Raw genomic sequence first — 23,557 nt, 5'->3', positions numbered from 1 at the left:
TGGCTACAAACCATCTCAGAACAAGCTGGAAGTCACTGTTTGATGACATCAGTAGGACCACGTCTGCAAAAAGCAGGGACGGAATCCTAAGGTCACCGAACCTGACACCCTCCTCCACTTGACTGCATCTAGAAATTCTGTCCATAAAGATTATGAACAGAACTGATGACAAAGGGCACCCTGACTGGGCACGAGTTTGATTTATTGCCAGGAGGCGAACCAGGTTCTTATTCCAAGTTCCAAGTACAGAGATTGGATGGCCTGTAGCAACAGGTAGAAACCCTCCTATAGTTGGAACGCACCCTCTGGTCCCCCCCTACGCTTCGTCTGGCGCCCCCCCAGGACCAATTTGCCTTGGGAGACCCTACCAAGGACAGCTCCCAACAACATAACCCCTAGGATCATTAGGGTGCTCAACCTCTTCCACCGTGATAATGGAGGAGCAGATGCAGGTTGTGTTCATGGGAATCGTACACAGGTGTATTAATCTCAAAATGCTGTTTTGCAAACAAACTTTTTAATGCAAGGCCCGGGACACACATCGGCACTGTATCTCTCTTCTGGCCTTCGAACACCTCTGTGTCTTCCAAACGAGCTGCTGGAAGTAGTCAGGGAGAGGTCTGAGTCTGACCTCCCATGCTGAGACTGCTGCCCCCGTGACGAGACCTGGAGAAGTGGTAGAACAAGACGAGACTTTTTTAATTAGTTGATTTTGTTCTGCCCTCCAAAGGCTAGCAGAGGTCTTAAACTGAAATTCATGATATTGTGAAAATTTCACTGTTGTTGTGTTTGTAGGTGTCAAACCCTGATGGCGACCTGCGTCATACTCTGCTCAACTCCTCTATCCTGGAACATCCCAGGGCTCTGGTTCTGCTGCCTGGAGAGAGGTAACCCCCCCCCCCCCCCCCCCCCCCCCCCCTCCCCCCCCCCCCCCCCACACACACACACACACAAACACAGTTGTAATTGTGCTTCACTTTTGTATAGTGGGAGGTAGTGGAGACAGGTCTTCCATCTTAACGTATGTCCCCAGTCAGTCCAGAGAATATAGGAACACTAATGTGCACCATTACAAAGAGTTTGTTCCACTTCTGCAAACATGCTTCTGCTTTTATTTAAGATGAGTTGCTGATTAACAAAGTTACCCTCCTGTCTGGTCTTTCTCAGTGGGAGCAAATAAGGCCATTTTTATATCCAACTCTCTCATATTTGCAAGGAAGGAGACGCCAGGGTGTAATTATCTGACACTGTGCAGCCCTTAACCAAATATTTCTTGAAACTCTGTGGTAATATGTTGCCTAAATTACCAAATTCCTATAACCATGTGTAGGAGGTGGAGACAAAATTAGGCTTTTTTTTCTTATAATAGACAAAGTGTCAGTTCATGCTTAGCCTATTAGGTTTGTTGTTTTGTTTTTGATGATGTCTAAATTCAGTGAAACCTTCCAGTTAAATTCATACTTAATATGTCCCACAGCCTAATGTTCTGGACTGACTGGGGAGACCGAGCGGCCGGTGTTTACCGCAGCTACATGGACGGAACCAACGTGTCCTGCATCGTGTCCGACGGCGTTCGCTGGCCCAATGGAATCACCGCTGACGACCAATGGCTGTACTGGACCGAAGCCTACAGCGACCGCATTGAGAGGGCTGACTTCACCGGGGGCCAGAGGAGCGTTCTCATGGAGGGGTTGCCCCATCCGTATGCCATTGCTGTTTTCAAGGTGAGACTGAACATAAAATGAACTTACAAACGACTTATACAACACCTTATCTTGAATCAGACTTTGAAGTAAGTTGAAGCCCTGACTAAGAATCGCTTTTCACAAGCTTGTGTTGGATTTTGTTTCAGAATGACCTGTACTGGGATGACTGGTCTAGAATGGGGATCTTCAAAGCTCCAAAAGCTGGTTCCCAGAGCAATGAGCTCATTGTTGGCAGACTAACCGGAGTCATGGACCTGAAGATCTTCTACAAGGGCAAGAGCAGAGGTGATGGTCAGAGTTTGAAAACAGAATCAGTGAGACATAAATAACTGGATCTGTTTCAGTTTCAAACTCATAGTTAAAAACACCACATTAAGGCAAACAGGTAGAAATGACCCATCAGGATTACTGCTTTAGAGAGTTTCACCAACACTGTATTAATGCTCAGACTGAGGTCCTGATCTCTTGTCCACCAGGCCATAATGCATGTGCCGACCAGCCATGCAGCCTGTTGTGTCTGCCTCAGCCCGGCCACAGGCACACCTGTGTCTGCCCAGATGGTGCCCCAACTGTAACAATGCCCAACGGAGAGCTGCAGTGCCAGTGTCCCAGCGGCTACCAGCTCCGTAACAGCACCTGCATCAAAACTGGTGAGACAAGAGCACATGCTGCACAAAATGATGATCTTGTGCTGTGAGAGATCTCATCTCTGTTGGAAATGAGGACTTCATACATGATTTAGTGGATTGGATTTTTGGATTCTTTTCTTTCCTCCAATCAGAGCACAGCTGTTTGCCCAACCAGTACCGCTGCTCTAACGGCCGCTGCATAAGCAGCATCTGGAAATGTGACAGCGACAACGACTGTGGCGACATGAGCGATGAACAGGAGTGCCGTAAGTATTCAGCCACATCACTTTCCTACATAAAGAACTACATGTATTTGATTGTCCTTGCTCGTGTCCTGTCCACTTTCAGCCACTACGACCTGTGACCCGTCCAACCAGTTTCGCTGCGTTGCCTCAGGTTCCTGCATCCCCCTGGCTTTCAAATGTGACCATGAAGATGACTGCGGAGACAACAGTGATGAGGAACACTGTGGTAAGATGTGGCATCCGCCGCAAGTATGGAGAGAGTCATCTGTAATGATGTTAACAATGACAAATGCATGCTTCGTTGGCATGGAAGAGTTGAGAGCCCAGGAGGACTCTGTAGGTCATTTTAGAGTGAATTTAGTAGAGTAGATGTTAGTTGACATTTTGTATGTGACTCTTATTGGTTTTTAAGGCACCCTCTCTCAACTTGAAAATATAAATATAATATCACAAGGATTTGTTAAGGTATATCTAAATTTGCATATTTCTGCTCCAGTCTCTATTACCAAAGACGGTATTGGAAATGCACAGAATTTTTGCAGGCGCTAACTTAAATTATTGATGCGTTCTCAGAATCTCACCAGTGCGGCCCCGGAGAGTTTACTTGTGCACGAGGTGTTTGTATCCGCGAGGCATGGCGCTGTGATGGAGACAATGACTGCAGAGACTGGTCGGATGAGGCCAACTGCACAGGTGACGACTGTGTTACTGGTTACACGATACACTTTTAAAAAAGAGCTTGTGAGAAAAGCCTAGCATTATATTTGGCCACAGGAATAATCATAGAAACAGTATGATTAGTTATGTTTCTATTTAAATACAAGTCCACTGCTTTATATTTATTCACAGTAATAATGATGTGTATTTGTTGCAGAGACTTAAAACATAAGTTGTCTGCCTCTCTTTCCTTCCATCTTCTCCGAGCCATTAATCTCTTTCCGTTTGTTCCTAGTGGGCCACCATACATGTGAGGCCAATAGTTTCCAGTGTCACACAGGTCACTGTATACCACAGCGCTGGACGTGTGACGGTGATGACGACTGCCAGGATGACTCTGACGAAGACCCCCGATATTGTGGTGAATTGAGACACACACACTGTGACACACTTTGCTGGTGTTGGCTGCATACCTAATAATGTAATTGTGCTGCAAATGAATAACAGTCCATATGTACTTACAGCATGTTTTTGTAGAACTCATCATGTCATTGTAAAATAAACTCACCAACCAGGCCTGCTGAAAATAGGAGCCTGTTGAAAGTGTTAAATTATCTTGTTTCCAGCCTTCTTATCAGATAACAGTGGAGGATCACAGGACTTCACATGGCTTTGTATCATTATAAAACATGCTGCATTATTATTCTCACATTACATGTATGGGAGGTGATGACTTCACAAATCTGTCTGGCCCAAAAAGATACTTTCACAGTTTCAAAAGTGACCCAGTTAGTATAGTGTAGTATATGTTTGTCCTGTCACACACATGCAGACACAGATGCACATATTTAATAACAATATTGGATAAACAAATAGCCACAGCTAAGGAACAGTCATGAAAGCATCAGTGCTCTGTTAGCAGTAGTATTTCATTTACTGTATTCTGTGTGTTTGCAGAGGGAACTCAGTGTAATGGCTTCCTCTGCTCCAATCACACCTGCCTCCCTGCCACGGCACACTGCAACGGCATCCAGGAGTGTTCAGACGGCGGTGATGAGCACAACTGTGGTCAGTGATCCCATTTGCTTAAAGGAATGCATAGTAGTCATCAGATACAGAGTTAAATGAGTAGAAGTGAATATGCGTTGTGAAAGCTCATATCTAAGTGAATTATGCTGATTCAGTTATGCCACTGAAGCAACTTCGTTCCAACAGGACAATCGGAAAAATAAATTTAAGTATTTCAAACTAGTTTGTCTGAACAGACATTTTTATTATCTTACACAATTATAAATTTGTGGTAAAATATACACAGAACAACAGTCTGTTTCCTGTGACATGAATATGACATATCTCTCATATAAATATACATATAATATATAATGAGCACTAAAATACACTGTAATGCCTGTTGGAGGAAGTCATTGTGTGCTGAGTCATTCTGAATGTTGGTTTCTTTGTTTCATCTGCAGATCCCCTGTGCACTCGCTACATGGAGTTTGTATGTAAGAACAGAGCCCAGTGTCTGTTTCAGACCCTGGTTTGTGATGGGATCAAACACTGTGAGGACGGATCTGATGAGGACGCAGAGTATGCTGGATGTGGTAAGGGACACTCACATGCCTCACTTTCATTTAAGAAATTTGTTTATGATCCTTAGAAAACTATAAAAGGAAGTCATTCTAAAAGCATGCCGTGAATTGATTTTCAGATGCTATAAAATTTTGATTTGTGGGGATTTGATGAGTATGTTTTTGTTTAAAAGACCTTGAGCGTGTATGTGCATCGTCTTCCTAGGATTTGGACAGGGACAGGATCCCAAACTGCAGTAATTCAAAACAGACTGCATCGGTTGAAACAATAATCAGCCAGCAGTGATGTTTGTTAAATATGAGCCATTGAAACAATCACACAAGGAAGTTTGTTTACACTGGACACACCTGTGCACATTAACAGTGACTCATAAGGGCAGGTTTGTGTGTCAGCAGAGCGGGATGTTTGGGATCTGTTTAGACAGCAGCAATCTTTAACATCTGTTTCTTGGGTGTAAAACTAATTGATATCTCTCTCATTCTTTCTGTTGCTCTGCTAAATGTAATCCTGCTGGATTCTAATCTGAACCATAACTGTGCTTTATTACCTGTGGTAGTTGTATAAAGGGAAAATGACAGTTGGCTGAAATCGATGAAGAGAAAATTAATTACTTATTGACATCCATACTTATATGACATACTTATAAATTACTTATTTTGCCAACTTCCCTGTTTTGTTGTGCTGTCTACACCATACATAGCATCCTGCATGTGTTCCCCCTCACAAAAGTAAATCTACATTATTGTCTACAGAAGCTCATCAACTGTTCATTCATTCATTTCCATTGAACATCGTTGCTTTTGTTATTCTCCATCATGCCCTCAGTGTAACATAATACATATTCATTTTATTCTTTGTCATGTTATGCTGACAAACGGAACGTCAGAATCTGATTTGTATAACCTACTATTGTTCCTTTGTGTTTTCTGACAGCTACGCCGACTGAGTTTGGCAAAGTGTGTGATGCCTACACCTTCCAGTGTGCCAACGGAGTGTGTGTGAGCCTGGAGTGGAAGTGTGACGGCATGGACGACTGTGGTGATTACTCTGATGAGGCCAACTGTGGTGAGCAGGAAGGGTTCATGCAGAAATATTCAGGAGCGCATAGCACAGCTAGTGTTGACAAATAAACCATGTGGGATACCTTGTATATCCATACTGAATACATAACAGATACACAGTACTTTACTTTTGTTCTCCTGCAGTTTCTAATGCTTAATCTTTGCTCTGTGTGTTGCAGCTGCTCCCACCGAGGTCCCGGGCTGCTCCAGATATTTCCAGTACGAGTGTAGAAACAAACGCTGCATTCCAACGTGGTGGAAGTGTGATGGAGAGAACGACTGCGGGGACTGGTCTGATGAGTCTCAGTGCACAGGTATGCAGTTAGTCTGTGATAAGGCTGCTCAACAGAAGACTTAGGTTGATGTGTTGTGAAAAGTCCTTCTTGTAATCTCTTCCAGCGCACCATATAAACACACCGTCCCTGCTTTGAGATGGACTATCTCATGTTGCCCCCCACAATGCCAAAATTGTTATTTATAAAATTTACTTCTCACATGTTCTCACAAGAAACCCATTATTTAGAGATGTGCACAATTTGTCGAATTGTTTAGACGTTGTTACCATTGTTATTCAGCGCCAGAGATATAAGTCGGTTGTTATCTTTACTCTTTTAATTTCTATGTTGGGCTCATTTCTATAGCTAACTGTATATAGGACACCGCGTTAGTCCAGCAGGTGCTTTGGTTTGTACAGAAAACAGGTAGGAAATTTTACAGGTGTTGCTAGACAGAGGAGCACAGTAACAGGTTTCTGATCGGTATGCCAGGTGAACGCTGTGTTGATGAAATGTTTGGCTGTATGGAATTTATGGACGGTGGTTGTGTATTTTTGCATGTGAAACACTGAACAATGACCAATGAGAGACAAGACAGAAGGCAGTTATTTCACTCGAAGTGATGCTACGGTGAGCATGTCTCTTACCAGCCTGTCCGTGGAGCCCCTCAGTGGCTATGAGTTTAGGCTTAGCTGCTACCGGACACATTTAAATTGCATACCAACAACATTTCCACTGAAATGTCGGGTCTTCGTGGTCAAATGTTAATTTATGAAAAATGTGCATTTATTAGTAATGTTGTAAACATTTAACCTTATAGATTAAATTGTGTTTTTCTTACTTGTAAACTAATTGAACATCAGGAAGATCAGTCGAAGTACTACATAAATACAGTCTGTCTCCAATCATTAAGCTTGGTTCTCCACCCTTGTAGGTGGTGTTACTCCTCACACTGTAGCACCTGGTCCCTCTACTTGTGCCCCGAACCGCTTCCACTGTGGCTCTGGAGCTTGTATCATCAACACCTGGGTGTGTGACGGCTATGCTGACTGTCCTGATGGCAGCGATGAGCTCGGCTGTCCCACAGGTGCCACCTCTACCTCAAGTGCATGTTTACATGTCATATTATCAAGTTTGTTTTTTTTTTAAATGTTTTTTATTGAGATTTAAATTTTAGTTGACCAAACGGAACAGACCTGAATAAAATATTTAACCAAGTAAAAAAAGAAGAGAAGAAAGTCATACAAATATGAATCCTGACAGTGACATTGTGTGTTTCCGTGACAGCAGCTAATGGCTCTGTGACGCTGGCTCCGGCACCCACCCAGGCCCCTCCTCCGACGCCCTCCCATGGCCGTTGCAGTCGGGGTCAGTTCCTGTGTCGGCGACCACCCCACTGCATTCCTGACTGGCAGCACTGTGACGGCCAGATCCACTGCCAGGACGGCTCTGACGAAGCCCAATGCCGTGAGTCTCTGCTTACTTTACATGGCACACAGAAAGAAACAGAAAGACAAGAAAAAATCTGGTGTTATAGTGAAATGGTTTTGGATTTAACAGGGACCAATATATTGAGATTCTTAAAATTAACTTCAGCTGTTGAATATGAAAGATTGACCCTTACTTTTTATGTTTTGAATCCGTGCCACATCACTGAGATTCCACTAAGATCTTTTTTGGTTTTGTTAGCTAAAAGGCAAATTACTAAAATGATGAAAATAGTTTTGAGAGATCTGAGCACCTTAAAATATACTGTGGACTTGAGATCCAATATTATTTGTTGTAATATTTATAAACTGGTACTTATAGTGCAGCAAAAAAAAAATTAATAATAATAATTAATTAATTCATACCATTATTATTAGTTACATTTTTTTCACATTACTTAATACATACATAATGTCAATGTGGCATAATTAGATGCAGGTAAAGCATGAACAAGAGCAGTAATGTCGAGCCTTCTCTCGTGTGCCCAGCCACTCGTGGACCTCTGTTCTGTGTGAACGGGACTCACTGTTCTGATGGTGAGGCCTGTGTGCTGGACAGTGAGAGGTGTGATGGCTTCTTGGACTGCTCCGACCACAGCGATGAAGACAACTGCACTCGTAGGTTCCAAATACTCTCACTGTGACCAGACGTGCTTAGATTACGTGCAAGTTGTTAGAATTTGATGGCTAGATGACACTGGCCTTCAAAAGAAATTCAAGTATGAGCCACTTGGTTCCATCGCAAATGCCAGTTAAGACAGCAGGAGTTCTTCAGTAGCATTTAGTAATTTAAAAAAGAAACAGTACAGTGCTGCCACCTATTGGCTGTTAGTGTTTATTTCAGGTTAAACCTTCCTTACAGAATCCTTACAGAACCTCTCCATCTTTCTCCCAGTGGACACCCTGGCCTATAAAGTCCAAAACCTTCAGTGGACGCCAGACTTCTCAGGTGCAATTACTTTGACCTGGTCTCGCCCCAAAAGCCTTCCTCTGGACTCCTGCTACTTCCTCATATACTACAGGTGAGCCATGAGTAACCTGCAGCTGTGTAACATCTGAATGTTTCAAAATGCTTCAGCCAGCAATATTACAGTTGTGTGCAATATGCAGTTGCTATTATTATCGTTACTATTATGTGTGTTTGTCTTCAGGCTGGTGGGCACCCAGCAGTGGACCAGTATGGACACTCACAGCAACAAGACGAGCTACAAACTGACCGTACTGAAACCAGACACCACCTACCATGTCAAGGTGCTCACTCAGTGTCTCAGCAAGCTGCATAAGACCAATGAGGTGATCACAGTGAGGACGCCGGAGGGATGTGAGTATCACACGATCACACATAATCCTGTATCCTTACAATTTTGGATAATGAATGTTTGTCTGTCTGTGTGTCCCGCAGTGCCTGACCCGCCCAAGAACCTGCAGCTGTCTTGTGATAACGGCGAGGACGGGAAAGTTGAAGTTTCCTGGAGCCCTCCTGACAAAGGGCACGGCCTCATCAGAGAGTACATTGTGCGTTCAAACTGCATGTTGAGATGAAACATCACTTTCTGTTCCCTCAATAAACAACTTGGTCTCACTTGTCTGATAATAAATCCACATATCACACTCAATTTGAAAGTGATGTATTACGCACAGCTGTTCTGTCACACTCTCTAACAGTGTGACAAGCTTCTACCTTATGCGTTTCCTGTCACACTTTCTGCTTTTACGTTAATGACTAACTGCAGTACATCTCACCGTGTGTGTGCGTGTCTGATGTCAGGTTGAGTACAGTGAACGAGGAGCCCTTGACTGGACATCACAGAAGTCCACCACAACCAACAGTGAGGTGAAGGAACTGCAGGCAGACACTCTGTACAGGTTCAGGGTAAGAAACACACCCACACACAGGCACATGCAGTGTTTCTTTAATGTCATGATGTATGCGATGTGGGTTGGTTGTCACTGTTAAGGTCACCTTTAGGGTCATTTCAGGAGTGAAATACTTGGTGAGAGGAGGTATCTAAATGTAAATATCCAGCTCTTTTAGGCTTTAACACATCGGGTTTATAATAAAACAATTCATGACCATTGAAGTATGAAAGGAGAGCTATAATATACACATGGTTGTTTGACACATTCTGTTCAGGCTGAGAACCTGCTAGATTTGTGTCACTGGCTGACAGTGAGTGACTGAACAAAATGATGAGACATTCGTATAAAGTGCACTTACAACAGTGATTTTTTTTTTTTTTTTTTTATGTTCTCTCCAGGCAGTACATATGTTGGGTTGTTGCATTTCAGTGAAATTAATCTTCTTAAGACTGGCTTCATCTTTTTTTTCAAAAAATTACCCAATTAAAATAGCATAAACCAAGCCTATAGCGTGTTAACTAACAGCCCCACAATGGGGTGGGTTGGCACAAGTGCACAACACGCATTTGCCTGTCCATAAGCTGAAGGAACGTCAGGTCAGTCACTGACACATAGGCTTCCATTCCTCATGGAAAGGAAATCAATATGGGTGACGTTCTTTTAAGGAATCACCTAAAAGTGAAATGTGTGACGACCAACCCCGTTCTCCCATACAGTACAGTGTTTTAAACACTTCTGTTCGTTTCCCAGGTGGCCGCGGTGACCAGCCGAGGTGTGGGCAACTGGAGTGAGGTTAAATCCATCACTCCTAAGAAAGGTGAGTTGTTCCCTCTGACGGTGTCACATACACACTGGTTTGTCAGCACTGCTATCTGGCGCTGGTTAGCAGGTATTTGTGCAGGTGTTTGAATTTTTAACTGCACTTGTAATGTGAACGCTGCACACGAGATTGTTTACCCCATCACGCCTCCTCTTCAGGTAGTGCACGTGTTTCTGTCTTCCGCAGTCGTACCACGCAGCTTGAAAAACACTCAGTGCTTCCTTGTATCAACCACCGACTACATGTTCTCACTCATCTCCAAGCAACCAGCAAGTGTTAGAATGACATTGCTAAGATGGAGTGTGTGTCACAGGGCATGGCACAGTTACTAATGTAAATATTCACAGCAGTAATCCGTTTGTACAACCGTCGTTTCATCCTCATCACTCTGTCACTCTGTTTCACATAAATAACCCTTTTCACTCACTTTCAGATGCTATATTGTCTGCCATTCGCAGCGTTAAGCTGCTGTTAAAACAAGACAGTGTTTCCTCCAGATTTTTCATTGCTTTGAAAATACATAGAGGAAGTGCTGAGTTTGCATTAGAATCAATAATCAGTTAAATTAAAATGTCTCGAGAAAATACAGTTAACCAAAATAAATTGACGTACTACCTGCCGCAGCTCTGCCTCCTCCCTCTGTGATCGCCGACAGCATCAGCACCGACTCCCTGAGCCTTTCATTCAGCTTCAACTCCCAGTACGAGGTGAGAGCATCTTCCCTCTAAAACACCACTTCAGGGTGTTACTTGAGTTTTGACTGGGTGCTGTATAAACATGACTGATGGGTCGCTTGTGTTTCTTTAAGGTGAAACAGTACATAGTGATTCTATCCTGGCAGTTTGACACCCACGTCAAGGAGAACAAGAACTACACAGTCAGAGAGAGGGTCCTCAAAGGTACTGTTTGTGTGTGATTCTACATCTAGGTCAATTACATCTTTATCAAGGGTTATCTGGAAATTAAATGTATGGTGTCTGCTGCCTGTTTCCAGCAACAAACCTGACAGCGGGGACAGTGTATGAGGTGGCAGTGTGGGCTCACACCAGTATAGGAGACAGTCCCACCGCCTTGTCCCATCTTCAGACCACTGGCACCCAGCCCGACAGGCCCCTCCTCAAAGCTCGGGCCCTGAACCAGACAGCCGTGGACTGCAGCTGGACCATCAGTGGACCCCCTCCTCAGGTGCAATTATTAACTGTAAAATAAAGATAGACAAGATGAGCACTCACCAAAAGTGAAGCCAAAACGTATTGGTCACCCCCTGATCCCATCAACCTTTAAATAAGATAAATCTCACATAAATCTGAGGGGTCACAAAGAAAAGTAACAAGGAAACATACAAGAAACAAAATTTGCCTAAGACAACCTGTTGAAAGAGAATGAAAATAGACATTGCTTTATTTCCAGAGGCTGTAAGTCTTAAAGGTTGGTAACCACTACTCTGTAACACTGCACTGAAATGTCTCAGTGGCTCTAAGTGGATCATGTTCCATCAAAGAGCCTTTTACTGAAGAACAAATTTACTGAGCATACTGTGTGTGTGTGTGTGTTTGTGTAGGTGTATGGTGTGTTTTATGCCACTTCCTTCCTAGACCTGTACCGCAGTCCTCGTCGAGTCAGCACCAATTCTCTCAGCTTGATGGTCACAGTGGACAGTGACGAACAGTATCTCTTCCTGGTGAGTGTTTCCAACATTACTGCAAGTTCCTCAAAGCTCCTTGGACAGATGTCTAATCTCACACGCCTCAAGTGAAGCCAGTCACATGTCAGGCAGTCCCTCAGTGTTTTCGCAAGAAGTAACAGTGTTTCCACTTAAGACAGAAAAAGTCAAGTAGTTATTGTGACGTGCTCACAATGTATGGGATTAGAACACAAATAATGTGGAATTTGAGAGCTAAATAAACAATACTGAATGTAGCAACAACATACTTGGCTGATTAAAGCTATCGTTAGATTTTTCAGTATGTTAACATCTTCGTGTTTGTTTGTTTTGATGTGAAAGTATATTGTCTGTGTTTTCATTCCTGTGCAAATGTGACCAATGTTTATCAGTAGAGAGAAAAGGACATATAAATGTAGAAATTGGGGGTGAACTGATTGTAATCTTCTTGTCCAATTCCAATTTCAGACTTTTTTGTTTTTTTTGGTGATGACTACAATTTTCTCTCTGAGAACTATAATTGACAGCATGTACAAAAATCAACTTTTACTCAATGCAAGTCATACTTTCATAATAAAAGGAATGATTAAACTTTACATTTCCTTCTCAAAATAAAGCAAGAGCTACAGATAACAATAACTGAAAATGAGCTGTATGCCCAGCTTTATCTGACATATTTTACTTTGCTTAACAAAAGCAGGTGCAACAGATTTATTTAACAAAACAAATGTCAGTTACTTATATCATTTTACACTATGCTTATGAATTCACCAAGGCTGAGGTACTTTATCAGATTTCTGAAGCTTCTATTCTCAAATACAGAGACCGGTTTACCTTCCAGGGCCATAAATTCCATGATTTTCCTTTTGCTTTGGTCGTTTCACTGCTCATACCAGGGAAAGACAGGAGAGGCTGCTGGCTTGTGCCTGGCACTGAGCGCTAGCTAGCTTTAGCTTGAGCTTTGGCTGCTTTTCCTTTGCCTTTCCTTTCGTCTTCAAACTGGGCATGTTCAGCTGGTTGATGGTGTTTTAAGTGTCTGATTAGGTTAGTTGTTCCAAACATTTTCGTGGTAGTCCCCCACGGTTTACGTTGTCCTTACATGTATTACGAATTGCGAGCTTTGTGTCTTCTTCACTCACGCTGAAGAACTTGTTAGTGTGCGGCTCCGACGTTGTTGCCTGCGCTGCCGTGCATGCGTAAAACAGACCGGTTTGGAATCCGACTTAAGGGAGGCTGACTTCCCAATCAGCATCTGTAGCAGAAATACTGTCTTTGTGTGAGGCATACAGTACAAAGAGGCGCTGTCTTATTTGTTATATCATACATGATGTATAGTGGAGGTCAGTAGTATTGGTTGTTAACAGTCTGATTGTGTGCCCACAGGTGCGTGCCGTCTCTCCCTTCCTGGGTCCTCCCTCTGACTACGCTGTGGTGAAAATGATTCCCAACGAGAGGCTGCCACCCAGGAACCTCCACCGCGTGCGAGTAGACAAGACACAGGCCGTGCTGAAGTGGCAGCCCCCCTACGACGCCCCGAACACACCTCTGGTACAATACCACATTATGTTGCTGTGATGATGATAACAGCTAAATAACAGAGTCAGGGTTTATTTGTTTCTTCAGAAGGATCTTGCCAGATTGTCTACTTGTCACTTTGGATAGACTTTCTTATTTGTGTCAGTTACTTGCTTGGCCCCCCGTTCGGATGACATACCAAAAACATCTTGAGCTCTATGTCTATTTGTTGTTGTGTCTTCCTTTCCTCTCCTTGGCTGTCTCTGGGTCTGCAGACATATGCGATCCACGTGCGGGACGTGATCCGTAAGACGGAGCGGGATTACAAACTGACCACTCAGAACAACACAGTTGAGTACTTTCTGAAAGGCCTGGAGCCCGGTGGACGATACAGCGTCTCTGTCCGCCTGCGTAACATGAGCAAGGAGGCCAGCTTCACTCTCAGCACAGGTACCCCCATAGCACCCACAGGACTGATTCGTTTATATTTACATTGTCTCACTGCACATACGCTGTTTACAGTGACATAACCCAAAATTCTTTTGATTGGTTCAAAACTTCAGAAACTCAATTATGTCCATTAAAAGTGGTTACGGATAGATGCCCAGATATTGTAGTTGAGTGTTTGGTCGTGGAAGGACTGCAAAGAAGAGACAGTACCCTCCAAAATCTTGAGGCAGCATTAATTGCTCTCACTGCTCCACTCTCCTTCAGCATTTGAACAAATCTGAAACTTGACAGGTGTGCCGTGCCAAGTGACCAAGCTGTGACAAGACAGCTGCTACACAGGGGAGAGGTTAAACAAACTGTCAGCTGATTAGCTAATCAACAGAGAATTAACTTGGCAGCAAATAAAGCAAGCAATTAAAACTTTGTAGGTTCCAGATTGTTCAGTGTGCGTGGATTTACACTAGAGTGCTCACAACTTACTCTCAGAGCTGGTGATGAGCAGTGTGCTTATTTTCTGATATTAAAAAAAGATACATAAATCAATTTCTATTAATTCATTGAAAAGAATCCTGAGAATAATCTTACGTGGCAGCTCTTGATGCGACATCTGTCTCACATGTGCCAATGCATATTTGTTCATTTAGTGCATGCTTGTGAGATTAAGCTCCCACCATACACATCTTCACAAAGAAATCTATTGCTTAAGGAATTATCCTCCCTCTGCTGCAGTTCCTCTTCCAGCTCCTGAAGCCCTGAAAATCTTAACAGAGAAAGAACACGTGTTCCTCTTCTGGAAGAGTCTGGCTGTCAGAGAGAAGGGCTTCAACGAGAGCAGGGTGAGACACCAGCGACCAGGATCTTGGCTTTGTCTTAGTGTTATTACTGTTTTACAGCTTTCTCTAACTTTGCATAGAGGGTTGTATGTGAGTATCTACCACTGTACTTGCCCAGGTAGCACAACTCTTTACATATTCAGTTGTGTAAACTAATAAATATCTTTTTTTTTAAAAGGCTTGATCTAATCAGTAAGCACAGCAGTAGAAACCGAGTGAATGTAGTCTGCTAACTGCCCAAAAGGAGCATCTTTTGTGATTTCTTTGGTTTTGTGCTCTTAATATCCTCCATCATCTTTTCTGTGCTGTTCACAGGGTTATGAAGTGCACGTGTATGACAGTCTGACCAACCAGACGTCCTATCTGGGAAACACCACGGAGACCTATTTCCGCATCAGCAACCTGTTGGTGGGACACAACTACACCTTCTCTGTGCAGGCCCGCTGCCTGCTCAACGGTCAGCTGTGCGGGGAACCTGCTCTCCTGCTCTATAACCAGCTGACAGCAGGTACTGGAACACACACGCACAAAATGTGTGGTTTGAAATAAACAAAATGCATTCTGTACAAAATCACATGATCACATTTTAGGCATGTAGTAGCCTCAGTAATACTACGATAATACAGTTCAAACGACAAAACCGTACCATCACAACAGAGTATGATACAGAACAAAATAATAGAGGAGAAAGAGAAGCATCCCCCTCTCATTCCTTTAGTACACAGCAAACTTTAAAGTGTTAAATCAACTCTGAGAGTCAATTCTAACACTATGCTAGTGTTTACTTTGTCTCAGTCTTTGCAGAGGTAATTTAACACTTCCTGAAGTGTTAATAATACAACCCAGGGGTAAAAATTAAATCTGCTTAACACTAGAGATAGAAATCCATGGTGATGCATTAGGAGAGGCGTGGTTTCATAACTGTGTAGAAGTTCCAAACACCACCCAATGACACCAACTCTCTCGCACAATTGACTCCTTTACAGCTAGAAAATTAAAGAAGAGAATTTTGCTGTGTACCAACTTTCCAAATATAATATTCTTCTTTGTGTACCTCGTAACACTGCAGTCCTTCCTTTGCAGTTTTAGTTATTGTTTTAAGAGCTTGAAAGTATTATTGACAGTTCTAGAACGCAGGTGTTTGCTAATTGTTTTTTTTCTGTTTTATTTTAATGTCATTCCAACATAACTTTATCTTAGGAGAAATTTGCACCTAAGACCTAGAGCAGCTTCTTTCCTCAAGCTACTGACCATGAGAAACACATGAAGTACGCTTGTTGACACTGAGCACCTTGCTGGACCCAACAGGACACGTCATGTGATTCACTTGCGTTCGCTGAAGGTTGTGATTAGGATAATTGTCATGGAGTTCTTTTGTTCAACAGCAGGGATAAATCTGTGTCCTGTTTGAGAATAAAATGACATGTTAAATAATATATTTTAAGTTCTTTAAATACACACAACCTTTTTTAATTATTTTGGATTTTTTCTTCCCAGCAAAATACAAATTACAAAACATTCAGAGGTGATTAATTACATATTGTGATTGAAATACTATGCATATCTCTATACATCTTAACGCTTAGATGCATTTTGCTTTAGCAAAAGTCACACCAAGTGGGAAAAAATGTATTACGTTTCCACCTGTCCAGGTGCCAGCGATGCCTCCCGCGGTGAGGGCCACTCAAGAGACATGGCAGCGGTGGTGGTCCCAGTCCTCTTCCTGCTGTTGCTTGGAGCGTGTGGTGGCTTGCTGGTGCTCTACCTCAGACACCGCCGACTGCAGAACAATTTTACAGCCTTTGCAAACTCTCATTACAACTCCCGCCTAGGCTCTGCCATCTTCTCCTCCGGGGATGAACTGGGTGAGACCATTCAAATGTTTTTATTACCTCACTGTGGTCTTTCAGGGAGTGTAATTTACACAACTGATGAGTGGGAAGCCTGCAGGGGATCATGTTGTTGTCACCACAGTGGTTGGTCAGGGTACCTGTAAAGTGTGGAAGGTGAGGATTTTGAGGTGTAATAAAATTAAAAACAACTTGAAACTGACAGGTGTGAAAAGCACCTTCATGCCCCGTGTGAATTGATGTAGGCACATGGTAAACCAACATCAGAATGGCAAAAAATTTGAACCTCCCTGTGTTCTTTTGTATTTGTGTGTTGTATGGATCCACACATCCAAGAGCTGCTGCTGCTTGCACTAGCTTCAGACGAACAGATGACTCAAGACACTTTACAAAGGCAGTTGATATAAATAATTGTTAAAACAATGACATTTAGTTACAGTGTCGCTGTGTATAACCAAAGAACCTCAGACGCTATCATTCTGTTTAGGTGAGATCTCAGTTGTTGTGAAACAGACTTTGATATGTTGAAAATGCAGTTAACCCTAATTCTGCACTGCATCAGGATTATAGGATGGAGCCATATGACCATTTACAGGAGTATGCAGGGCAGACTCTTCTTCAGGTTTCTTATTCTCAAATTACAGCAAGACAGAAAATGACTACTTATATCCTGGACGAAAACATATTTAAATTTAAATTAAAATTTTTGGGAAACATAGAGATGGTACATTTCATCTCAGAAAAAAAGGACCGCTCACAATTTAGTAAAAATGTAGTCACTTCTCTGAAATGTTGACAATATCACATAAATTTGAGTGAGATACAGAAGGTGCCTTAGCACTGCCATAATGCTTCACTTCTGTGCAGTTGTTTGTGGGTTCTTTTTAGTTTGATTTCATCCTGGAAATTAGATACGTCAGATATGCTAAGTGAAGTGAAATGAAGAAACAACACTGTAATGAGAACTGTGAAGTTATTTGATAATCTGGTGGGTTTCAATGATGTATGTAGTCATTACTGTTAGACCATTGAGTAGCTTTAACAGCAGCATTAATTCCTACAGCAAAGACATTTACTTAAACATACCTGTTCCCACTTTCTCTCAAGGTGATGATGACGAAGATGCTCCCATGATCAGCGGCTTCTCAGACGATGTTCCTATGGTCATCGCGTAGCAAGGCGTCCCTCCATCACCCAGTTCTCTCTTCTCTTCTCCCCTTCTCTTCTGCCCCCAACTCTCCTTTACCTCCCCATCACTCCACTCCCCATCAGTGGCACGGTATGACGGAGTGAAGAGTAAACAGGTGGAAGCTCAGCCGCCGTCCCAAACCTGTCGATGGAAAACCACCTTAATGAGCAGGAAACATGAAGAAAAATGGAAAAGAGAGAAAGAGATATTTTTCAAATATATAATGCACTTTTTTGGATGCGCAATAACTTATTTTTTATAATATTAAATATATATATATATGGGGTCAAAAAAAGAACTGTGAGGAAAAGGTGGACACTGAAGCAAACTGTGAAGGATTTGAGTTTGTTGTGTGTGCCAGGGAAAGAGAGACCCTATTTGTAAGGCAAACTCACTGTCCATAGGAGAGGTTCATTGCTTAAAGCCAAAATAAGCATCCAGAGACTGGAATATAGAATGCAAACAACACACGTTGAAAAAAAAGTACAAATATATAGACAAATGCTGTATGTACAAATAGAAAATATTGAAGCAGTTCTAGTTACATATTTTGGTAATAGTACAGTGTGTACTGTAGCAGTATATGTAACATTGGTGCCTAGTGTGAGGCAGTTGGAAGATGTGGATTATGTTTCATCATTTACAGACTCTGAATTGTGTGTGTATTGAATGATCAGTTTAGATCAGTTTAGACACTCTTGATAGTTGTGAGCGCATTAACTAAGTCTTTGACTCTGCGCAACCAAACAGTGATTGGATTTAGCTGTGGCACCATGTTGTGTTCTCATAGATACACGTTTATTTTCCATCACCAGCACACTGCTGTCTGTCTGTCTGTCTGTAGAGGCAACACGCATACCATGATAGGAGAATATTCCTGGCTTTGAGGTGGGGAAGAATCCCTCACAGCATTGTTGAGATCATCGGAATTATTTGTAAATATTGGCTTTTAATATTCCTCCTTGTAATGCTGCACCATATCATTCTGTAAAATGTGTGTTTTTGTTTTTTTTTTTTTTTGTTTTTTTTAATTGTTAAGGACTACAAGTTATCGTCCCCAGCGTTATGCCATAGCTGTAGTAGAGGAAGGGAGTTCTCAGGGAACTGTGTCGGAGTGGACACCAGCTCAGCACCACCAGTGTCACCGTGGCTTAGGCAGCACTGTCCATCTACTGTTGAATATGCACAGAGACCTTTGAAAGGGTACTGGGTCAGCTGTGGGTGGAGTGACTGGCAGATGCAGAAGAGTCAGGTTCAGGCACACCATCTGATTTAGTAAAAGATTCAAACAAAAATCACAAGAAAAGATGTTTTAACCAGCTGTTGTAGTGTCCAGTAATGCAGATACCTTTGTTTTCTCGTAGTTTTTCGGTATCCGTCTGTGAGATTTCAACAGCGATGTGTTTTGAACAGTTGCTTGCTTACTCTAGATGGATTTTCACTGGGCTACTTTGTGATGTAGTTTTATTCAGAGTTGTTGTGTTCACCTGGTCTCACTTTTAATTTGCATATCCTTGTAAAATGTGTGGCACTAAAAGCTGATTAGCGTACTGCCTTGTCTGTGAGGCTGTTTGTGGGCTGGCAAGCTATTTAGTGCTATTTGCTAGCTGGAGATATGCTAGCATGAGCCAGCAACAACAGGCAAATTCAGTTAGCAAAAATATATGAATGCATTTTAAAAAAACATGCTATAAAAACAGGTCACTAGCCAGACAGAAAGTTAACCCAGTTTATTTACCTCTGGCTCTGACTGTCTAGTTTTTACAGTGATACACAAGTGCTTATCATTAGAGTTCCTTTTTTAGTATATCAATAAAATGTGGGCACAGCTGGGAAAGAAAAATTCAAACAATCTCTCTGTTCTGTTAGGATTTATTTGCTATTGGTTATTGTTGTGAATTTGCAAGTTAAAGCTCAGTACAGGTTTTAGGGTTGCAAATAACAATTATTTTCATTTCATTTATTCAACTGCTGATTATTTTTCTAATGATTCTGTCCAAATTGTTCACCTTGCAGCAAGATGTCTTAAGTTACTTATTTTCTTCAAAAAATATTCCAAAAAGATATTCTGTTTACAACCATTAAAACCAGAGAAACAGTTAGACCATGTGGTATTTTTGCAAAATCAGTGACCTAAATGATTATTCATACTAAAATCTAAATATTAAGCAATTTATTTGTTGTCAATTGAGTGATTCTTTCAGCACTAGCAGATTTTACTTGGCTTTTGCAAGGAAATCCATTGTGATTCCATTAACAAAAGACAAAAAAACAAAACAAAACAAAATAGTTCTTCATATAGTTCGTCAGTGGGACAGGGACACTGTTTTTGGAATGAGTTTTAAAATGTAATTTTATCATTCTGTGAGTACCACAAAGAAACTTCTATTTATCTGCATGACCAGACAACTAACAGGGGTACGCGACCAAACATGTATTTTTGTGATTTGGATGGTTCAGTGAGACCGATCTTTAGTGTCAGCTGATAGAACAGAGTTAATAACGTGTGAGCATACTGTCTCTCTGTATATACAGAATGTAACTGTTTCACATCCGTAAGTGTATCAACACAAAAAACATTTTTGGGAATCATCGTCTTTGTTCTGTGCCTGCCCCCCCCTTCACCTGACTCTGCACTGTAGTCCATTAACTGATAATTGTGTTTGCCTCTTGGCTTAAGCCATTTGACCTGATGGTGCTCTGCTTTGTGTTGACCTTGTTCTTCTTTTGTTTGTAAAGATGTCTTCATGAATGTATTTTATATCTGTACTTTTTAAGGTACTGTCACAGCTCATTATGCTAGTATCACCACCTGTGAAGTTAATACATACTCTGGTTTTGCCCTCACTACAATGAATTAGTAACCTGTTTCACTGTGGATAACAGACTTTTTCGCTATTACAACCCAAACCCAATTTACTAACCCAGAGCAACAAATGTTTTTTTTTTTTCATAAGGTAGAGCCCAGATATTTTCTAAATCACATTTCTTTCTTCCCCAGATCATTAAATGGTAACATTGCAGGTTTCTACAAGACTTGAGTTTAATTTCACGCATCTACTTATCACGTTAATGATGTACTTCATTTTGTTTTAGCCTTAAAAACAGATTTTCTGGCATTGATGTTGTTGTTTTTTCCCTTTGTGGAGTTTCTGTTTTGCCACATAATGCCTTACTGGAACACATTGGGTTTCTATGTAATTTACTGTTTGTATGATAGAACACAAGTGCACACGCATGCATACACACACACACACACACACACACTGTCCATACACAAGGCTGAGGAGCAGATTACTGTTAGGGCATTTAATTCATTTTGTCAGATCACTGCTCTTTTCTGCATTGGCTGCTGTAAGCCAGCCAATTACTCTGTTTTTAGTCAGGTTTAACACATGTACAAAGTGTAATTATTGGTTATTATGTGACCATTTGCTCCCCACTCGTCTTAATGTCGACTTTTGTCAAATAGATTGCTTTAAACTGTTGTTGGGCACAGACTTTGATCATGTTGGACTTTGCCATGTTTGAAGATGTTAATGTCTTGCTTGCTTATCTCAGAGTTTGGAAGAACAATGAGATGTGTGGAGAAACAGTGTGAGGTGTTTTAAAAACCACTTATACTGAAATAAACTTGCTGAAAATCAGACTGTCATCCTTCTCTTTCATTATATGAAGGAAGATTTGTCAACACATCATAGACAAGCAGCTGGGCATCAACACATATACCCAATAATAAGTTGACCAAAGGAGGAGATAGAGACCATTGATATTAAGAGAAGGATGCTCCTCATGATGCACAAAGGGTTTCATCCCAAGTCCAGCTACCTGAGACTGTACACTAAGTTCAACAAGGGAGGCAGAGGACTAGTGAGTGTCAGAGGCACTGTCCAGGATGAAACACAAAGATCCTGGAATACTGCGAATGAAGGCCCCCAGAGATGAACTGCTAAGTGAATACCTCAGGTAGCAGAAACCTGCCAACGATGATGATGAGGAGGAGGAGAAGGAACCATCTTGGATTGGCAAGCCCTTGCATAGCATGTAGCACCGACAGATAAAATAAGAAGCTGATATCAAGAAATCCAACCAATGGCTGGAAGAGGCTGGATTGAATGAAGCACAGTAACGCTGATCATGGCAGCATAAGAACAGGCACACAAGACCAATAGAGGCTCCTCAGACTATCTATCTGTATACATACATATGCACTATATTGCCAAAATTATTCACTCACCCATCCAAATAATTGAATGCATGTGTTCCAATCACTTCCATGGCCACAGGTGGATGAAATCAAGCATCTATTCATGCAGACTGCATCTACAAACATTTGTGAAAGAAAGGGCCGCTCTCAGGAGCTCAGTGAATTCCAGCGTGGTACTGTGACAGGATGCCACCTGTGCAGCAAGTCCAGTCATGAAATTTCCTCGCTTCTAAATACTCCACAGTCAACTGTCAGCGGCATTATAACAAAGTGGAAGCGACAGGGAATGACAGCAACTCAGCCGTGAAGTGGTAGGCCACGTAAACTGACAGAGCAGGGTCAGTGGATGCTGAGGCGCATGGTGTGCTGAGGTCGCCAACTTTCTGCAGAGTCAATCTCTACAGACCTCCAAACTTCATGTGGCCTTCAGATTAGCTCAAGAACAGTGCATAGAGAGCTTCATGGAGTGGGTTTCCTTGGCGGAGCAGCTGCATCCAAGCCATACATCTCCAAATGCAATGCAAAGCGTCGGATGCAGTTTGTAAAACACACCGTCACTGGACTCTAAAGCAGTGGAGACGCGTTCTCTGGAGTGAAGAACAGTACATGTCTGACTGCATTGTGCCAAATGTGAAGTTTGGTGGAGGGGGGATTATGGTATGGGGTTGTTTCTCTGGAGCATGTCACTGAAGTTCATATGCGTGCAAAGGAAGATCAGCGAATACTTTTGGCAATATAGTGTGTATATGTGTGTGTGTGTGTGTATCATGATTCATTGCTACTAACCATATATTTGTACAAAATAGTCACTTTTGAGACTGAGTTCAGATCGATGATATGAGCATTTAAGAACTAACAGAGTATCAATCAACATTTTAATGATATTCAAGTTATTTGTCAAGCAGAAATGCCTAAAATGACCTTGTTCCAGCTGCTTGTCTCTGTTTTATATAATTGTAAACTGAATATCTTTGCGTATTGGTCTGTTGATTGGACAAAATGTGAAGACCTCACTTTGGGCAGCCCTAAAAATCTATGTAAATAAAATATGGTGTGGACCTGGAAGTGACTTGTATCACACTCGTGATAAGAAATCTTACTGTGACTGGAAGTTTTACCCTCTTATTTGACTTCTTCCTCCAACACCCTTGTTGTTTCAAAAACTCATGGCCCTCCTTGGTTGATACAGAAAGGACTAATGTTTGATTCTCTCTCTGTTGAGTGAACGTCCACAGCTCCCTTCTATCTGGTCTTCATCTCAGTATTTGCTCAAACTGAGATCCTGACAGTATCTGGTAAACAGCTCCCTCATGTGGACAAAAGATGACACGATGAACTGGTTTGAATCTGAAATCAAAATTAGATTCATAATTTGAGTTGTCACATACTATGTGAGAAGAATAATGGAAAGGATAAAGAGCCGTGTTTTACACCACTGGAGTGCACAACATACCATACCAACATGCTTTACCAACATTACTGTAAAATGTATATTTATTTTTGGCATAAATAACAGT

General features: G+C 41.9%; 1 protein-coding gene across 2 annotated transcripts in view; it reads left to right on the top strand.

The window, feature by feature from the left end:
• Positions 1 to 21,480, top strand: part of sorl1 (sortilin-related receptor, L(DLR class) A repeats containing) — an 81,094-nt gene extending 59,614 nt beyond the window's left edge. Inside the window, exons 19-48 of one of the 2 annotated variants that reach the window (XM_046388348.1) lie at positions 796 to 887; positions 1,478 to 1,724; positions 1,853 to 1,991; positions 2,183 to 2,356; positions 2,488 to 2,601; positions 2,684 to 2,806; positions 3,154 to 3,273; positions 3,533 to 3,658; positions 4,195 to 4,305; positions 4,710 to 4,841; positions 5,764 to 5,895; positions 6,071 to 6,205; positions 7,101 to 7,253; positions 7,457 to 7,633; positions 8,143 to 8,271; positions 8,549 to 8,675; positions 8,805 to 8,974; positions 9,056 to 9,168; positions 9,422 to 9,526; positions 10,264 to 10,330; positions 10,958 to 11,040; positions 11,142 to 11,232; positions 11,328 to 11,518; positions 11,895 to 12,014; positions 13,380 to 13,544; positions 13,787 to 13,961; positions 14,691 to 14,797; positions 15,110 to 15,302; positions 16,447 to 16,659; positions 17,752 to 21,480. In XM_046388348.1, coding sequence (XP_046244304.1) covers positions 796 to 887; positions 1,478 to 1,724; positions 1,853 to 1,991; positions 2,183 to 2,356; positions 2,488 to 2,601; positions 2,684 to 2,806; positions 3,154 to 3,273; positions 3,533 to 3,658; positions 4,195 to 4,305; positions 4,710 to 4,841; positions 5,764 to 5,895; positions 6,071 to 6,205; positions 7,101 to 7,253; positions 7,457 to 7,633; positions 8,143 to 8,271; positions 8,549 to 8,675; positions 8,805 to 8,974; positions 9,056 to 9,168; positions 9,422 to 9,526; positions 10,264 to 10,330; positions 10,958 to 11,040; positions 11,142 to 11,232; positions 11,328 to 11,518; positions 11,895 to 12,014; positions 13,380 to 13,544; positions 13,787 to 13,961; positions 14,691 to 14,797; positions 15,110 to 15,302; positions 16,447 to 16,659; positions 17,752 to 17,819 — 4,092 coding nt within the window. In that variant the 3' untranslated portion in view covers positions 17,820 to 21,480. Of the gene's footprint in view, positions 1 to 795; positions 888 to 1,477; positions 1,725 to 1,852; positions 1,992 to 2,182; positions 2,357 to 2,487; positions 2,602 to 2,683; positions 2,807 to 3,153; positions 3,274 to 3,532; positions 3,659 to 4,194; positions 4,306 to 4,709; positions 4,842 to 5,763; positions 5,896 to 6,070; positions 6,206 to 7,100; positions 7,254 to 7,453; positions 7,634 to 8,142; positions 8,272 to 8,548; positions 8,676 to 8,804; positions 8,975 to 9,055; positions 9,169 to 9,421; positions 9,527 to 10,263; positions 10,331 to 10,957; positions 11,041 to 11,141; positions 11,233 to 11,327; positions 11,519 to 11,894; positions 12,015 to 13,379; positions 13,545 to 13,786; positions 13,962 to 14,690; positions 14,798 to 15,109; positions 15,303 to 16,446; positions 16,660 to 17,751 lie in introns of both variants that reach the window. The other variant, XM_046388347.1, reaches the window with a different exon arrangement.
• Positions 21,481 to 23,557: the final 2,077 nt, after the last annotated feature.

Source organism: Scatophagus argus, chromosome 5 (assembly GCF_020382885.2).
Source record: "Scatophagus argus isolate fScaArg1 chromosome 5, fScaArg1.pri, whole genome shotgun sequence".
Classification (NCBI taxonomy): domain Eukaryota; kingdom Metazoa; phylum Chordata; class Actinopteri; family Scatophagidae; genus Scatophagus; species Scatophagus argus.
The sequence above is the reverse complement of the archived record's forward strand: the minus strand, read 5'-3'. Positions and strand labels throughout refer to the sequence as shown.